Source organism: Stegodyphus dumicola, chromosome 9 (assembly GCF_044657685.1).
Source record: "Stegodyphus dumicola isolate Sdum_Otavi_A_Nest chromosome 9, ASM4465768v1".
NCBI lineage: Eukaryota > Metazoa > Arthropoda > Arachnida > Araneae > Eresidae > Stegodyphus > Stegodyphus dumicola.
In genome coordinates this window covers 79,578,830-79,596,737 of record NC_140776.1, presented here as the reverse complement: position 1 = coordinate 79,596,737, position 17,908 = coordinate 79,578,830, and the positions used below count along the sequence as shown (strand labels likewise).

Genomic DNA, 17,908 nt, shown 5'->3' with positions numbered 1-17,908 from the left:
AGCAGGAAGTGCCGATACCAGTAAAGGAAATAAAACAACTGCAAATTTATCTTTAGTTAAACCGAGTGTTTCCAATGCGCGTAGTTGAGTTTGCAACTTGTCATAAAGAGTTAATAAGTCTATCTTTTGTTTGTCATTGATTACCAGTTTTAATAGCTCTCTAACTTAAATTTGAATTAAAACATTTTCATTTCCAAATCATTCTTTGAGATACTCCACGGCTTTTTCGTAATTTTCTTCCGTAGCAGGAAAACTCTCCACTATTGCTCTAGGCCCAGTCTCAGGTTTCGTAGATTGTAGTAGATAATGAAACTTGTCTTTCTTGTCGAGGCGAGTATCTTCATGTATTTTACTAAACCTCGTCCAAAATGTCAACCACTTTCCGGAGTCTCCATCGAACTTCACCAGTTCGATCTCCGGCAATTTCTGTTTTGCGGCCTTAACTATTCCGGATGAAGAACCGCTATACGTTGAATCAGTAGAAGGCTGTGAACACTTATCCTTTTTCCTGTTGGCTTTTACTTTCAACGTAGATAATTTATCGTAATATTCTTCAGCTGCACTAAATTCTCTTTCGTATTCTTCTTCAGTACAGCCTTTTTTCTGTAGAAGTTCCAAAAAAGAGTCATCTGTTTTTCGTAAAGTTTTATACTTCTCTGAAATTTGATCTAAATAAATTTCTAAATCGTCCAAATCCGGAGAATCTGATCGTATCAGTTCATCTAACTTATTAGCTGTTTTCATAAATACACTCCTAATTGCTTTCCGCTTCTGTTTTAGTGTTTCTAAATCATCCATGTTTGCACCTAGGAACTTCTCTTATTTTTGTAAATTATCAAGTGTCGAAATTGATATGTGACCCTGCGACATTCATCCTGGCAGGCTCACCAAATTTGTTGCTTAATAAGTAAATCATAAGTTCGAAAATCTGAGCCGACACTTTTTAAAAACACCAACATTTATTTTCACGCCATTTCTAATTTTACAAAATCTTAAATGCAATTAACTATCAAACAGAAAAGGAGACGTAGACGTAATGATGCATCTGGGCACGTGATCTTCGTGACAGATGAATTCTTTAGGGTTGCCACAGAAAGGCAGTGTGTCGCCACATCCCCCTAGCCAGTTAAAGCCTGCAGTGAAGCAGCACAGGTTCTGCACTATCGGTAGAAAAGTAATGTAGCCCCACCCACTTGCATAGGCAAGTCCACAGCAAGATGAGCTGGTCTCAGAAACTCTTTTTCAGACCAAACTCTAAAACTAAAAAAAAAAAAATTACATCAACTCCCGTACAATCCTTGAAGAAATCTCGAGTTCTCCACCCTCCAAATTCTACAGGCTGAAAATTGCACATAAACTTAATGCTCACAAACCAGAAGACTTATCTCTTTTTTTTCTTTGTTTTTAATACTTGACTACATTCAACAAATACAAACAGGGATGCTGCACCAGTCACCCAAAATGCGTGAGAAACAAAATTCAAACCCAGCTAACAAACAGAGAAGTGCAATAAGAGATAAATTTACTGCTGCCCTTAAAATAAAATTTTACAGATGCCACTCTGCTCAAAAGAACCCATTTATTCAACACTTTCAGCATTTGCAAAGAGAAAAGTGAAGCTAAGACGCCAATTAAATCTTCCTTTACTACCCAGTAACCAAAACCTTTGTTGTTTTAGCAGTGCAGAGAATTATTATTATACAACAACTGCCGTTATTGTAAATGCTATTCACAATCAATTGGGAAACACTAAGATGCCCGCTTAGCAAGATGTTAAAAAAAAATCGCTCTCTGTCTATGTTAGGAAGTCTATTTATCAAAAAATAAATACAACTATTTTCACTGCTAAAGTATAAATATTGACTGCCTCTTTGCAACAAAAAATACTTAGTGATTAAATAAATAACATAAGCAGAATTAAAATTTGTGACATAACATTTTTCTTTAAAAAAAAGTCTTTATTTTTATCATTCAGAGATAGCGACACTTAACCAAAGCATATAGAGAGAAAACAGGTGCCATGTATTTCTGTCTCAACCGACAGATATGGCTCGTATTTGGGAAGAAAGAATTGCATAATTTAGTAACCGAAGGGTTAACAGTTTGTAAAATCAATGAAAAAAAGAACTATATCACAATATCAATTCAGGTGAGCCTGAAAGATATTTGCAACAATCTGAGAAGTAACAGCAAGGCAGTTGTGTTTCTGGTTTTATGCTGATTGCAAATTGCTAACACACACACACACAAAAAAGGTTCAAAATATTTTATTAATAAATCAAAAAGCCAACCAACATATACAGTAGGCAAGTAATTATAAAGAATGACCAGTAGATTAATAGTATAAGGGTATCAGGAAGGGGGAAGCAATAGTCCCTTTTTTGCTGAACAAAGGTATATTGCTGAAACAATAGGATATTCATTTTTAAATGTATTGTTCAAAGGGCAGAATATTTTAGTATGTTTCGAGTATCCATATCCCCACCAAGAGTATCCATATCCCCACCTCAAACTCTTTTGTGAACTTTCAAGAACATTTGTGACCTTGTTGATGACTTCGAAGAGAACTATTTGGGTATTTTTATGTCTGTTTCAATTATGCATCTAATGTTGATGTTTTTTGTACATTAATTAAAAAATAAAACATTTGCTTTTTTAGAAAAATTCTTCTTTAATTTATTTGTGTCGTTGTTCTTCCCATATACAAAGCAATCTATTTTCACTAAAAAAAATCTGAATTGCTTAAATTTTGCATTATACACCACCACAAACATGGTTTCCCAAGAAAGTTGAATATTCAGCTTCACTCTAGCATAATGAAAATGAAAGAGGGCAAGCTCCATAGTTCCATTACAGTTTGTTACAACAAAAATAAATACACTTAATGTAAGAAAGCAATACTAATCCAAAAAATTATTGTTGAATTTTAAAAGTGCTTATTCATGCATACTCAAACATGTGTATTATTTGCATACATGTGTTGCTGTATAAATAATTTTTGGTGACTTGATGCATTATCTTATCATTATTTTCTGTGGCTTTTCACTGGGGATGTGAATAATCAGAATTGCCATTATTTTAGTATTGTTGTGATTTAGGACTGCATTTTGGCTCATGTAGGGGTAAGAATTCTCACTAGTGAGCATTCTGAGGTAAAATGAACGCTGCTGAATATGCTCTTATACTGGAGAGAAAAATGCTTCTTTCATTTGTAATAACTGTATTTGGAAGTAATGATTTAAGCTTTCAAAATATAATGCTCCTCAGAAGTAAGCATATATAGGCTATAAATATTTTCTTTTCCTTAATCAGTCCTGACATTGCATTGTCTGTGTAACTGTCATTTGTAATCTTATAAAAAACCTTTGAATACAGAGAAAATTAATGTAAAAAATTCAGCAAATTGAGTATTTAATTAATTGTAGCTGCAAATTCATACCATTATCATATAACTTACATAAATTAGCTTGAAGAACTGAAGAGCTTGCGAGAAATATGCTGAAGTTATAGCCTTAATTACTAAAACCAAAATTTTTTAAATTCAGTATTAATTATCTGAGTGTCTTGATTCATATTGAATGTCCATTAACTAAAATTTTAAGGATTTTCTTCTTTTGAACTTAGTGTTTGTTTATAGTTTTTAAAATACTTCTGCTATCACATCTGTTACTGATTATACTTTAAATTCCTTCTATTACTTATTATATTATTAAAGCCTCAATATAGTAAGATAATTTATCAAAATATTAGTATTAGCTATACTTTTCAAAACTACTTAGTAATGTAAAATGATGCATTTCTTTATATTTAAAGATTTTATTACAGTTTTATAGTACAAATATAGTGCATTTTTATTTAACTATAAAATTAAGCAGTATTTTTTAATGAAAATTGATAATTGATATTTTTAATAGGAAATGAAAACCTATATTCTTTGGAAGGGCAAATTCATCACAAGATGGCATTTATCAATACATTTGTACCTCGGGATCGAAGACTGATTCTTATTGGACATTCCATTGGCTGCTATATTGTTCTTGAGCTTTTGAAAAGATTACCTCATTTGCAGGTTTGATATAACACTTCATTTTGTAATAAGTGAAAAACTGCTAACAAGTAAAATTATCAAATATAAACACTTTTATGAATTAAGTTCCTTATCTTCAAGTATATTGCTAGAGAAAATGTGTTAGAATATTTTTAGTTATGGTACTATTATTTCATTTTATTACATATAGGTGAAAGTTAATATTAAGACGAAAAGAAACGATAGAAAAAAATGAAGACTAGTTAAAATATGTATATTAACCCATTAGCCGCTGGTGTTGTGTTGACGCAACGGTCAAAATAAATGCGTATATAAATATAACTACCTAAGATATTTTACACCAGCAGATGATTTTGTGTAGGGAATATTATGAAGATTATTTCTGTAAAAAATATTTGCCTTCAACAGTCATTTTGTTTATAATAATTAATCTCAAAATTTAAGCAAAATTTTCGACCGGGTATTTTTGCTGAAAATATTTAACGAAAGAATCGCCATCTTTATGAGTGATCTATTTTTAGTCAAAGTCACCGTTTATCAGAACATTACATCAGTCAGATGTTTACATTTGTGGGAAGGGAGGGAAAACAGTTGTTGCGTTGACACAGCGTCAGCAGGAAACGGGTAGTCTATCTCCTTTTTCACTCATTCCTTTTGATGTTCTGGTTCACGTTCTGGTTGTTTAAAAATGCCTAGAACGAGGTATCTTACAGTAGAAGAAGCCCTTCAAAGATTTTTTGATGAAAAAACAGATGATGATAATTAATGTTAATAAGACTGAAATCTTGAAGTGGATAAAAAAGGAACTGTTAGTTATATCTCAGGAAGAACATGAAGAAAGAGATAGAAGAGAAATTACAAAAAACAAAACACAAGGTAAAACTAGTGCACAGATTTTCGATTTTCTTTTTGGTTTAGACATTTACTCCTTCTTGTTGAACAGAAAAATATATACGCTCAGAAGAAAAAAAAAAAAAAAAAAAGGCCTAGAATTTATTGCGTCTGAAGCCTATATGAGAAGATTTATTGGAATATTTTTACTTACAGGATATCATTCTTTACCACAAGAAAAAATGTATTGGTATTTGGATAAGGACATTTCTGTTCCTGTTGTACGAGAATTGATATTACGTTTGCATTACAGGAATATGAAGCAGAATTTGCATTTGACAATAGTCAAATTGAGAATACTGATAAATTATATGAGGTGAGACCGTATTTACTAAATATCACCACTCTTTACTACTGGAAATATAAAGTCTCTTTTAGATTTCAGATGCGAGAATGCATTATTCCTTTTGCAAACTCCTATTGAGAGTGTAGAAGTAGCCAGAAATAGATCAGCATTAGGAAGACCTAGTAAATTCAGCATTCAAAAACCATTGCATGGAGATAGTAGGCATTTTATCGTAAAGTCCGTTGATAGCAAAAGTGTTGTAAAGAGTACCATAGCCAGACTGTTTATAGATGCAAAGTATGTAATGCAGCTTTACATCATGATTGTAATCAAGCTTTTCAGGCTTGAATCTTTCAAATGAAATAATATGTATTTGTAAAAGAAATACAATGTATATTTTAATATTAAATTAATTACAAGTAAAGTGATTTGTAGATTTATAAAACGTTATACAGCTAAAAAGTAATCCTGCGCTCCACTCAAAAGAAACATCACACAAGTACAATCCTACTCTCTCAACATCCGTAGTCTTATTGCGCTGACGTAACACTCGCTTTTTCCACAGGTAAGAGCATTTTTTTAATTTTAAATGTAAATTTATGTTATAAATGCTTAATTTAATATTTTTTATTATTTTCATGAGAAAAGAAACATTCCTTGTAGTTTTGGCAGTTAATGGGTTAAGGAATGAAAAGAAATGATTGGCTAACATGTTTATATTTACATATTTTCATATGAATATTAAAAAAACTGTTGCTCTTGCTTTTCAGTTCATGTATTATAAATAAAGTAGTAACTTAGTAATGTGAATTTCTGGAGTTATTTTTCTCAAATTTTGAATGGTTTTCTGAAATTTTATGAACAGATATAAGAATTTCGATTTTTGATCAATATATCTCTAATTTCTGTAATAAACCGATTATTTTTTGTTCTTAAATAATATTACCAGTACTTGTCAATCATAATGTCCATGGTGAGAAACTGGAATTGGCATATTTTAGCCTTGATGAGAAATAGATGATTACTGTACACATACACAAAAACAAGTAATTCAATATAAATTTATATTCTTTATTTTACTTGATACAGTTTTTAGGTAATTTAATTCAAATAAACAGCATATAGAAATATACCCAAAGTTACTACAGTCAAAAGTCGTTAATTCGGACACCCATAATCCGGAATGCGCTTATCCGTTTACGGGTGCGCGTAAGACCTTTACGGCTGCGAATATGCTTGTGGGCAAGCGCATAATACATCTACGCATGCGCGTTTAATGTATAACGGACAGTATAAGCTAAGCTACAATTATCTAATTCAGTTTCCTTAATCTTCGAATTGGATCCGGCTTATTATTTTTTGCAGACTGCTGAGCAATTTTATAAAAGTAAGCTTGAACTTTCGATTACATCAAACAGAATTTCCGATATATATTTACTAATATGTAGTCCTGACAACGAGTCCAGATTAATGACTTTTAACTGTATTATGACTATAATGTCATAAATCTAAGCATTGTTAGCTTCTTAAATGTTTTATTCTTCTCTTTTAAACTAAAATTACATTGAAGGTATGTGTATTGGTATCATAATAGAAAACTTTATTGTTAAAATGCATTCACATTTTATTATTTACATTATAAAAAGAAATAGTTACCAGTTATGTAGAAGCTTAAAGTGAGAGATAAAACATCCACAGAACTCCTGTCCCATCATTTATACACATATTTCTTTGTCTGTCCTCTTTAACATCTATGTTGTTATTGTGATTTATCTCACTTGCGTGACAGTAACATCAGAACAAGCCCACAAAATTTAGCACGGCAAGGAGAGCAAGATTGAGCCTATCGTTGGCAAGAGCCTTGTGCACCATTACAGGTGACAGTACTACTTCACTTATTGCCCCAATTTTGATGGAGAGCTTCCCAGAGGGACGGGTCCAAGGGTCACCCACTTCTCTTTCCCTAACACCAGCCTTTCGAGAGGATTTTCAGCTCACTGTTATATAGAGTGCTCCCCAAAACACTGTACATTTACAAACATCCATGCGCTCTCTTGGATTCAAAACCAGGCCCTTCGATATTGCAGTGGCTTGACCAACCATTATACCATCTGGGTGGCCTCTTCAACATCTTTTAAAAGGTTGTTCATCCTTATATGTTTTTGTCAGTTACTATTATTCTTACCTTTTTTTTTTCTTTTAAACTTTTTCTTACTATTTCTAGTTACCATTTTCTGAATTGTTTCTCGCTGTGACCATATGCTTGAACACAAATATTCAAGCATGCCATTGAGTTACATACTCCCCCTCTGGCTCGCATGACATCTCGGCAAAGAGATTATTATATTTTTATTGGTCTGCTTTGTCTTCAGAGATGTGCTATGATCCCACTGTTTGAAATTGGTAGTTCATAAGCATATAAGGCTGAGCTATGGTAAGTCTCAAGGACTTCATCTGGCTTAGTTGGGTCAGCAGTGTTATACTTTGTGGCGAACGATTGGCAATCACTAAATAAGATCCTTCACATTTGGGCATGAATTTAGCCTTTTGTTGTTGATGATCATGATATATTTTTTGCTTAAATTGTCTTGCTTCTGTTTGATGTGATCTTTAATCTCTGCAGTTAAATGAGCAAATTGTTTGAGATATGGGGTTATCTCAGCCATTAAGTTATCATTATCAATTAATGCTCTTAGATCATGATTGATATGGTCTGTTGTTTTTAATTCTCTACCAAATTGCACTCTCCACCAAACTGCACAGAATCATGATGATTCTGTGAAAGTGGCATGGAATATGGATGATCCTTGAAAACTTCATTGAATTGAGAAGATTCATCCAACCTCATAGAATCAGAATGATTCTATTTCTTTCATGCATCACTTTTTTGTTTGACTAGTGGTCCATGGATTTCGTTTTTAGGAGAAGATCCATGCGTGATAAAGGGTACATGTCTGCAGTAGTAGTGGTTTAGTGGTAATATCATTTAGTTTGCAATAGTCGGAGCAAAGTCTTATGCCACCATTTGGTTTAGGCACCAATATAACAGGACGGGCATATGAAGGTTTGCATTCTTCGATTAGATCTTTAGGCAGAAGAGATCTATTTCTTTTTTCAACAATTATCTTTTTTGCAGGACTTATTCTCTGAGGAAGTTCCGCAATTGGTAGAGTGTTTCTGGCATTAATATGATATTCGCAATATGGGGTTGGGTCTTCCCCCGATTCAAAGCAACTCTTGAATTCTTGCAATAAGTGATTTACTTGAGTACACTGTTTTGTATTTAAAAGCTTACAATTGTCATTTCGGAAATTTGCTAAATAGGACATTTATAAAACTTTAACAGAATTGAAAGTTTCTGCAGTTTTTTCTGAAACTCAGAAATGATGTAGAATTTTCACTGTAGGAGTCTTAACCCTTTGAGGGGCGGTATGTAAAATAATTTAAATTGTGGTAAAATTTTGCATGAAGTATAACTTATGGACCCTAAGGACACAAAATTGAGACTTAAAAAAATCTAGAGCGAAATCCTAAATTTTGAGAACCTGTATACATTTTATACTGGCGCCCCTCTAAGACATTTTTTTTCCCAGGTAGTTGTCAATTGTTGATTTTTGTTTTTAAATTAATTTTGCGTACTTTTGATGTGCATCTGTAGAGATGGGTGCTTGAATATAGTTATGTAAGTCTGGAGACAAAAACTTTTAAATTTCAGTAGAAATTTAAAATTTTAAAAATAAAATTTATGTTTTTATGCACTTTGGTGTTGCAACCCAGCTAAGCATACTTATGTAAGATATGGGTAAAAAGTTTTTTAACTTGATTTAAATTCGATATTATTATTTTATAAAAAAAATTAGCAAATATGACACTGCATGTGTAAATCGTATCATGCTGCAACTGAACTAGTATAATATTACAAGGAGAAATCACAGCCGAAATTTAAAAAAAAAATTTAAAAATAAAATACTAGGACTCAGATGAGAAAGTATGTTGCATTTTTGAAGTCATATTTTATGCTTTAGATAATGTGTAAAAAAACCATGGTTCATGCTATGATACCAAGAATCCTCTCCCCATGCACACACTTTAGATTATCGAAGACAGTAAGGACCCCTTTTTTATTTTTTGTAAATATAGGTTGTAATACATATTTTTGTTCAGGAAGAAATGCTGTTAAGCAACTGTATTATTTTATACACCTCAAAACTCTTATTTTGATTTTCAACTCCTTTGGCCTCCTAGGGGCTTCTTTTCAACTTTTGGATAAATTCTAGTTTGTATCTAAAACAGTCCTTAGAAATATTTTCCCTCATTTCACCAACTGTGAAATTTATTTAAAAGAAACCTATTTGTAACCTAAACCTAAATTTCTCTTGCGTTCCCAAGTCTTTCATCTGAAATTAACAAAGACGATAAGAATAAAAGCATGCTTTCAAATCAGTAGTTTTTGTGATTACGCTAAGAGATGGACCTTAAGTGCACTTCCATTTCCCATATTTCCAGACCTCAAAGCTACGAACTTTCTGCGCATGCGTCGGGTTGACGCATAGGCGGTTACGCATGCGCATAAGACCTTTACAGCTGCGAATATGCGTGTGCGCATGCGCATAATAAGTTTACACATGCTCGTTTAATGTATAACGAACGGTATAAGCTAAGCTAAAATTATCTAATTCAGTTAATGTTGCAGATTGCATTGTTCCTTAATCTTCGATTTGGATTCGGCTTATTACTTTTTTGCAGACTGTTAGAGCAATTTTATAAAAGTAAGCTTGAACTTTCGATTATGTCAAATAGAATTTCCGATATATATTTACTAATATGTAAAGGATCTACAAAGCGAAAGTATGTTTCGAAGTCCATTAAACAGAAAGTGGAATTGCTGCAAAAAATGGATAAAGGCATATCCTTTGATTATCTAATCATTTCGAAATATGTTTATCAATTTCACGCTGCTCTGCGGGAGGGAAATGACGCGGCGCACAATGAATTGGAAGTTGATCTGTCAGCACTATCCTTATCTTCAGGGCAGATGTTTTTATTTTATTTGGCTTATAATTCCTTACTAAATTTAGTATTTCATCTCGATGTACTCCGTCTTTGATATGATTTAAATCAAGTTCCTCGTCATTATAATTTGCTTCTGATAGTGAAGAAATTGACACAGAGGTTATTGAAAAAGAAAAAATTTCGATTGACAAATTAGTCGGTGTTCTCAACACAGCAATTATAGGACTTGAACAGCGTAACTTTGTAACTAAACAAGAAATTATGTCTGTTTAATAGAATTAAAGAGAAAGTATTATCACATGAAATGAAGCAACTTAAACAAGGAAATGTTTAATAAAGTAAACAAATAAATATTAAGCTTTCTCTTTTTGTAAATTTTGATACTCTTTAGGTCATAATTGTTCTTTATTTCATAAATTACGGTTTCATATTTTTAATTTTATAATTTCTGCATGCCATCTTACCAGATTTAAACTGATGATCTATAATCTGGAAAAATCGATAATCTGGAATCGCCGAAGTCCCGACGAGTCCGGATTAACGACTTTTGACTGTATAATGTAAAGGAATGCTGTCATCTCACACAGTAGAAAAGGAGAAGCCTGGTGCTGCCATCTTTTGGCAAGGTACCCTCAGTAGGGGCGCTAGTATATATTGTTACGAATTTGGTATTTAAAAAGCAAATGTTAGTTCAATTATAAATTAAATGGTTTTATTTCTCGCGCAGTGCAGCGCGTGACGAATATTAAAAGAAAGCTAAGCCGGAAAATTGAAAATACAAGAGCGCGTGCATTAAATAAATAAATAACTCTTTTTCATTTCGAGAAAGTACTGGAAAATTCTAGCGCGTGATTTTAAAATTTTATAAAAGGAGGGAAACATCTCAGTTCGTAGTAGTTGCTTAGTTTGTTGTTGTTTAGAAAACTACTGTTGTTGATTGTAGCGAATTCGCGGATTAGCGTTCTTTAGCTGTTTTGAATTACGTTCTATTGGATATTTGAGTAGTTAAAAGATAACTACTGTGAGATATTGTAATACTGCATGATAATTTGAGAAAATTTAAGCATTTTTGTTGTGATAATAATAAATTTTTGTTCATTTTTCATCGGACTTGTGCATTCATTTCATAACGAACCCGTACGCACGCAACAATTTTTGGTGTCAAAAGTGGGATTTGAATGCCAATAACAAGAGCGATGGAAGAACAATTGAGACAGCTCATTAGTGCTTTTGCTGCATTCCAAGAAAAGATGGAAGCTGGCCAAGCATCATTTAAGGAAGAAATGAAATTGGGCCAGGAATCCGTTAAGGAAGAAATGAAATTGGGCCAGGAATCCGTTAAGGACGAAATGAAAGCCGTTCAAGCTGGTCAAGAAGAAATGAAAAGAGAAATTACTTGCATAATAGAAAATAAATTTGAAGCTATGGAAGGCAGAATTGACGCAGTTGAAAATAAAGTTGGACATATTGAAGAAAGAGTTTCTTCGGTGAAAGAAGAAATAGAAGAAAGAGTTTCTTCTGTAAAAGAACAAATTGATGAGAGAGTTTCTGCAGTTGCCAAAGAAATGGATACTTTAAAGAAATTCGTAGCGTCGGCAGGGAGCAGGAGTGATGATTTTAAATTCTTACCAATGCCTGCTCGTCCACCTCTGAAGCTATCCACATATGATGGGAAGACCTCCTGGCAGGTGTATAAGACACAATTTTCTATCGTGGCGGATGCGAATGGATGGGATTCCCAAGCTAAGGCCTGTCATCTCGCCGCTTCTCTAAGAGCCGACGCAGCGGATATCCTTCAGACTCTTCCCGAGAACAAAAGGTTAGATTTCGAAGCTCTGTCCGGCGCCTTGGAGTTGCGCTTTGGGGAGTAGTGTTTAAAAGACTACAGCAGGCTCCAATTAAAATCTCGTCAACAGAAGCCTACCGAAACACTTCAGGAGCTCGCCGCGGATGTTGAAAGGCTGTTCCATCTCGCCTTTTCGGAATGCCTGACAGAAACAAGGGAAATCCTGTCCTTGCAATACTTTATCGACGGCATCCGAGATACTGAAATACAGAAAGCTCTACGAATGGCGGATGTAAAAGATTTAAAAAGCGCTCTGTTGTACGCCATGAAGTTCGAGGCAGCCCAGCAAGCAACTAGTAGAGATCGCTACCCAGTTAGAGCTGTGCGAGTCCATGAGCCAGTGGATCAACTGATGGCTCGTTTAGATGATTTAGCCAGACAAGTCGAAGATTTGATACGGAGTAGGAGCGAGAAGAAAGTGGCTCTAAGGTGTTGGAGATGTGGTAGTGAAGGTCACCTAAGACGGAATTGCAGAACTCCCCAGGGTACGGAATATAAAGCAGATGATTTTACCAGACAAGTCAGTGGCTTGAGACGGAACAGAAGTGAAAAGAAACTAATTCTCAAGTGCTGGAACTGCGGAGTTGAAGGCCACATACGAAGAAACTGCAGAACACCCCGAGGTACGGAAAATAAGACCATTTCCCAGCAACAACGCAGTAAACAAATTAGTGACCATATCGAGGAACGGAGGTTGCCAGATAGTGAAAAACCTTGTTTTAAAGCTCTTAAAATTTATACAGTGAGTGGCAACAATAACGGACTGTCCATCAATGGGAATATCGATGGAGTTCCTTGCAGAATGATCATTGACACAGGAGCTAATGTTACCATCATTAGGAAAGATTTAGCTGAACAGTTTAAAGATAAACTTATTTGGACGCCATCCTGTGTTACCCTTCAGACTGCGTCTGGTGACAAGATCGACATAACTGGGAAGTTAAACGTAAACATCACGTTTAGAAGTGCCGCCTACCATCACACGGCATATGTGGCGGATATTACAGATCCATGCATACTCGGATTGGACTTTTTAAGGAAATACAATTTTTCCTTAGACTTGAAAAACAACAAACTGCTTTCAGGATCTGAAGACATAACTATCCATCCTAAGAAGGGATCCTCACCTGGAAATGCCGATGCTTTGTCCAAAAGAACCAGCTCGAGAAACAGCCGAAATCATGCTAGGGTCGAAAAGAAACACCAGACTACCAGCTATTCTCCATCTCAGATGCTCTTCGGTCGAGACCTTCGTCTGCCTTGTGACCGCCTGTTTCATCGCCGTACGGATGCGCCTTCATCGCCTGAGGAACACATCCAAGATGTCAAGGCCCGTTTTGAAGTGATGCACCGTTCCGCACGAAAGCGAGTGAACTTGGCGACGGAGAAAGTGAAGACCAGATACAACACGAGAGCTGCTGGACATAGATCCAACGAAGGAGACAAGGTGTGGTTGTGGAACCCGATTCGACGAAAAGGAGTCAGGCCTGATTTACAGTCACCTTGGGATGGTTCGCACACAATCCTAAACAGGCTAAATGATGTCATGGTTCGGATCCGTGAGTCTTCGAACTCTTACGACAGGTTAGCTTATTACTATGGCCATAGTACATAATGTAAATAATTGTAAATAGTATAAGACCATGGTCCTTTTTGTTTTTAAATGTGTATTTGATTTGATTTGTATTTAGTATTTGATTTGTATTTAGTATTTGTTTTATATTTAGTATTTGATAGCATTTGATTTGTTCAAGTTAGTTATTGCATTTATTGTTCATGTTGTTTGATATTGTAATGTAATGTTTATGCCTCAGTTGCATTTATGCCACAGTTGTAAGTTTAGCTTCCTATCCAGGAATTGTACTGCCCGGGACGTGCAGTCCTTGGGAAGGGGGCAGTGTTACGAATTTGGTATTTAAAAAGCAAATGTTAGTTCAATTATAAATTAAATGGTTTTATTTCTCGCGCAGTGCAGCGCGTGACGAATATTAAAAGAAAGCTAAGCCGGAAAATTGAAAATACAAGAGCGCGTGCATTAAATAAATAAATAACTCTTTTTCATTTCGAGAAAGTACTGGAAAATTCTAGCGCGTGATTTTAAAATTTTATAAAAGGAGGAAAACATCTCAGTTCGTAGTAGTTGCTTAGTTTGTTGTTGTTTAGAAAACTACTGTTGTTGATTGTAGCGAATTCGCGGATTAGCGTTCTTTAGCTGTTTTGAATTACGTTCTATTGGATATTTGAGTAGTTAAAAGATAACTACTGTGAGATATTGTAATACTGCATGATAATTTGAGAAAATTTAAGCATTTTTGTTGTGATAATAATAAATTTTTGTTCATTTTTCATCGGACTTGTGCATTCATTTCGTAACGAACCTGTACGCACGCAACAATATTATATACCTGTATTAAAAATGTATACGTAATCTTCTTTTAATTATCAGTTTTGATTGAAAGGCAGTAAATAAAAAAGGTTCAGCATGTGTACATCATATATTTACAGATTTTGAATTTTTCCTTCCCCTCCAATAGAATTTATCAATCTTCAAACAGGATACCTTGGAACAAGGTATGTTAATTTCATAACTGCAAAATATTGAGCATTCATAGGGTGGTGCTATCATTTAGAATCAAAAGGAAACACTAGAAACTTACGATTACAGATTTTGGTGTAGAGAAATTAGCATTATTTCCAAGGTTAAAAAATCAACAAACAACCTGTATATATTAAATATCAGTGCCCTTCAAAGGGTTAAACACTGGTTTTTCTCTGAACGTACATCATTCGAGCCCCATGTTGGGCTGTTATTTTATAACCAAGTTGCCGTAAATCTAAGCCTTGTAGCTTCTTAAATATTTTATTCTTCTCCTTTAAAACTAGCATTATACTGAAGGTTTGTGTGTTGGTATTAAAATAGAAAACTTTATTTCTCAAATAGGTTCACATTTTATTATTCACATTATAAAAAGGAAGAATTACCAGTTGTCTAAAAGCTTAAAGTCAGATATAAAACATCTACAGAATTCCTGTCCCATCATTGACACGTATCTTTCACTGTCTGTCATCTTCAACATCATTTGAAACATTGTTTATGTTTTTGTCAGTTACTGGTATTCAAAAAATATTTTTTTCTTTTAAATTTATTTTTACTGTTGACATTTACTATTTTCGAGATCTGTCTTGCCATGACCATGTGCTTGAAAGCCATTGGGTTACACTTACATATAGAACATGCAATATGTAAAATATTGTAATGTACCTGAAATGTAATGGACTTTATAATGGCCACAGAAGGAATTCTTTTCTAACATATAATTGCATGTTATATCTATTTTCATCATTTTTCTCATAAGAGAAACTCTAGCATCTTTTACCATTAATGAATTATTGAAAATGATAAGCGTATATTTTGTAATGAAAAACCTGATAAAGTTTTTATTAGTACATTATACAGTAAGGAGGTTGAGAGGTTCTTGCCTTTCTCTGCAAAATCTCTAATATTGAAGCAGCGGATTTTTTTTTTTTTTTTTTTTTTGTCACTGTCCAATCTAGATTGAAAAGGACTAAAAGTTTTTGCGGTCTACCCAACCTAAGCGAAGATTGATTCTATTCCGGAAATTTAACGCAGTCTGTTGAAAATTAGAATCAGAAACACCCCAGATTAGTAAGTCTCTTTCTTTTCCTTTATTTAGTTCTTTATTCTCCGAATACCAGCAGCTGTTGATTCTGATTGCGTAAACATGTGGAAGAGGGTGTACTCCAACTGCGCTAATGAAAATCCCCCCCTGGGTCGAGCTATAGTCCAACTGTGCCAATCAAAATTTCTTCCCACTGCTGCCTACAGGTTTACAATTTAACTTTTCGAAGCCAATTGTAGGCAAGAGGGAAAAAAAAAATAAATAAAATAAAGGAATGGAATGACATATCACAAGAACAAGTAAAAAATATCTAACAAGCAGGTTAATTACTTGAATAACAGTAATAAATGCGAGAGCTAACAAATAAAATAAAAGGTATTGGTAAACATACATATTAACATTACAAACATCTTTCATTTATTATAATAATATCATAAGTTAAATAATTATAAAGCATACAAATTATATTTTTAATAAATTACATTAATAATAGTCAAGATGGCTGAACTAGACTGGAAAATTTAATAGAGTTCACTAGCGTGCAAAAAATTATTCCATATCAAAGTGTGTTAAAATGTGCTAAAAATATTTCTTGTTAATTAAAGTAATCATTTAAATGTTTGCAGAAATTAAATTTAGTTAAATTTAAAAAGAGCTTAGCATGAAATCTATTATAACAACATTACTATGCATTTGGAACACTGACGTATAAATTGTAAATAAATTTAAATTATTATGCTAAGAAGTTTTTTCTAAAATTTATCTAGAAGAAAGGAATTAGATAAACAATACTGCAAGTTAATATAATCAATCAGGCCTCTCAATAAATAAAAGTTTATTTTTTTTACCAAAAATTAAAAATTGGGATGCAAAAGTTTGAAGACTTGAAAATATCTGAACGTATAATTAATTAGAAATGATAATTAAATTACTAACAAGCTAATTAACAGTAACATTAAGCTTAATTTCATTCAATCTAAAACAAGCAATCAATCAGGACCTGAAGTTTTAATGCTATTTTACCTAAATTTGCGTATAAAATAAAATTTGCACTTGTGAAACAAATGAATAATGTACTGATAGTCAACAGGAATTAAAATATAGTGGTTAAAAATATAACTACTTGTCAGAAGGTATGCAAAGTTGTCATGGCTAGAGAAATTGAATGATTATAGAAAACTCATAAAGTTAAGTGCTGCAGTGTGAAAAGAAAATTCTGGAATAAACATGTTAAGAAAATAAGGAGAAATAATCCTTAATTTATTGATATCCATATAAACTCTATGCTTTTGGAAAAATGTTACATATAATTTGCAGCGAGGTATCAATCACCGAAACCAAGTTAATTTCTTTCCTTATTAGAGGGATTTGTAAAAAGATATGCTAAAGTGAAAATTTTTGCAATATTTTTAAAGAATAAATTAAAAAAGTAATGAATGAGTTAAACTTACATGTATGCCATTATGAAATATTAGGAATGTAGCATAAAAGCATGAGTGAAGAAGGCTATGGCAATCTAAATCATTGTAATTTAAATGTATAACATTATCAGTATCTGCTATTAATTTCAATACTGCTGAAAAAATTATAAATAAATTATATTATAAATCACATGAACTTGTTGCATTATAAATTACAACAGTTAGAAATATTATTAGCGTGATTTTGCGACCATCTTTGTTAACAAATAACTTCAAGTAATTAATTTTACAAATAATTCAGCCTGAAACTGGGTTAGAAAATAAGCTACATGCTGAAGATTAAGTAAGCTTTGCCAAGGGGTTACAAACATCTTCTGTTAAGTAGAGTTGTGATGCAAGAATTCGTAGAAATTATCATTTAAATATAAATTGGCATAAATACAATACAAAGTATATAAATTCTACATACATGAAAACTTGAGTACAGTGCAACAATATGTGAAAAGGGAACTGAAAATCCCAGGATATGAATATAAGGGAGTTTGAAATTTTTTTTTTGTTAATTATGAAAATTCTGCTGACGCTCATAATTATTAATTTATTAATTAAATGTGTATTAGAAATTAAATGTATTTCAAAGTACATCAGGTGGAAAACAGAATAAATATTTAAACGTTTCTAGTATTAAAATATGGAATTTGTAACAAAGTTAAATAACCTTAAAATAACTTCAATGACTAAAAATGGAAAGCTTAATACGGG

General features: G+C 33.1%; 1 protein-coding gene across 1 annotated transcript in view; it reads left to right on the top strand.

Annotated features, from left to right (window-relative positions):
- sturkopf (lipid droplet associated hydrolase sturkopf) overlaps window positions 1-17,908 on the top strand; it is a 68,134-nt gene that overhangs the window by 33,363 nt on the left and 16,863 nt on the right. Inside the window, exon 4 of the mRNA XM_035376436.2 lies at window positions 3,915-4,069. Coding sequence (XP_035232327.1) covers window positions 3,915-4,069 — 155 coding nt within the window. The remainder of the gene's footprint in view (window positions 1-3,914; window positions 4,070-17,908) is intronic.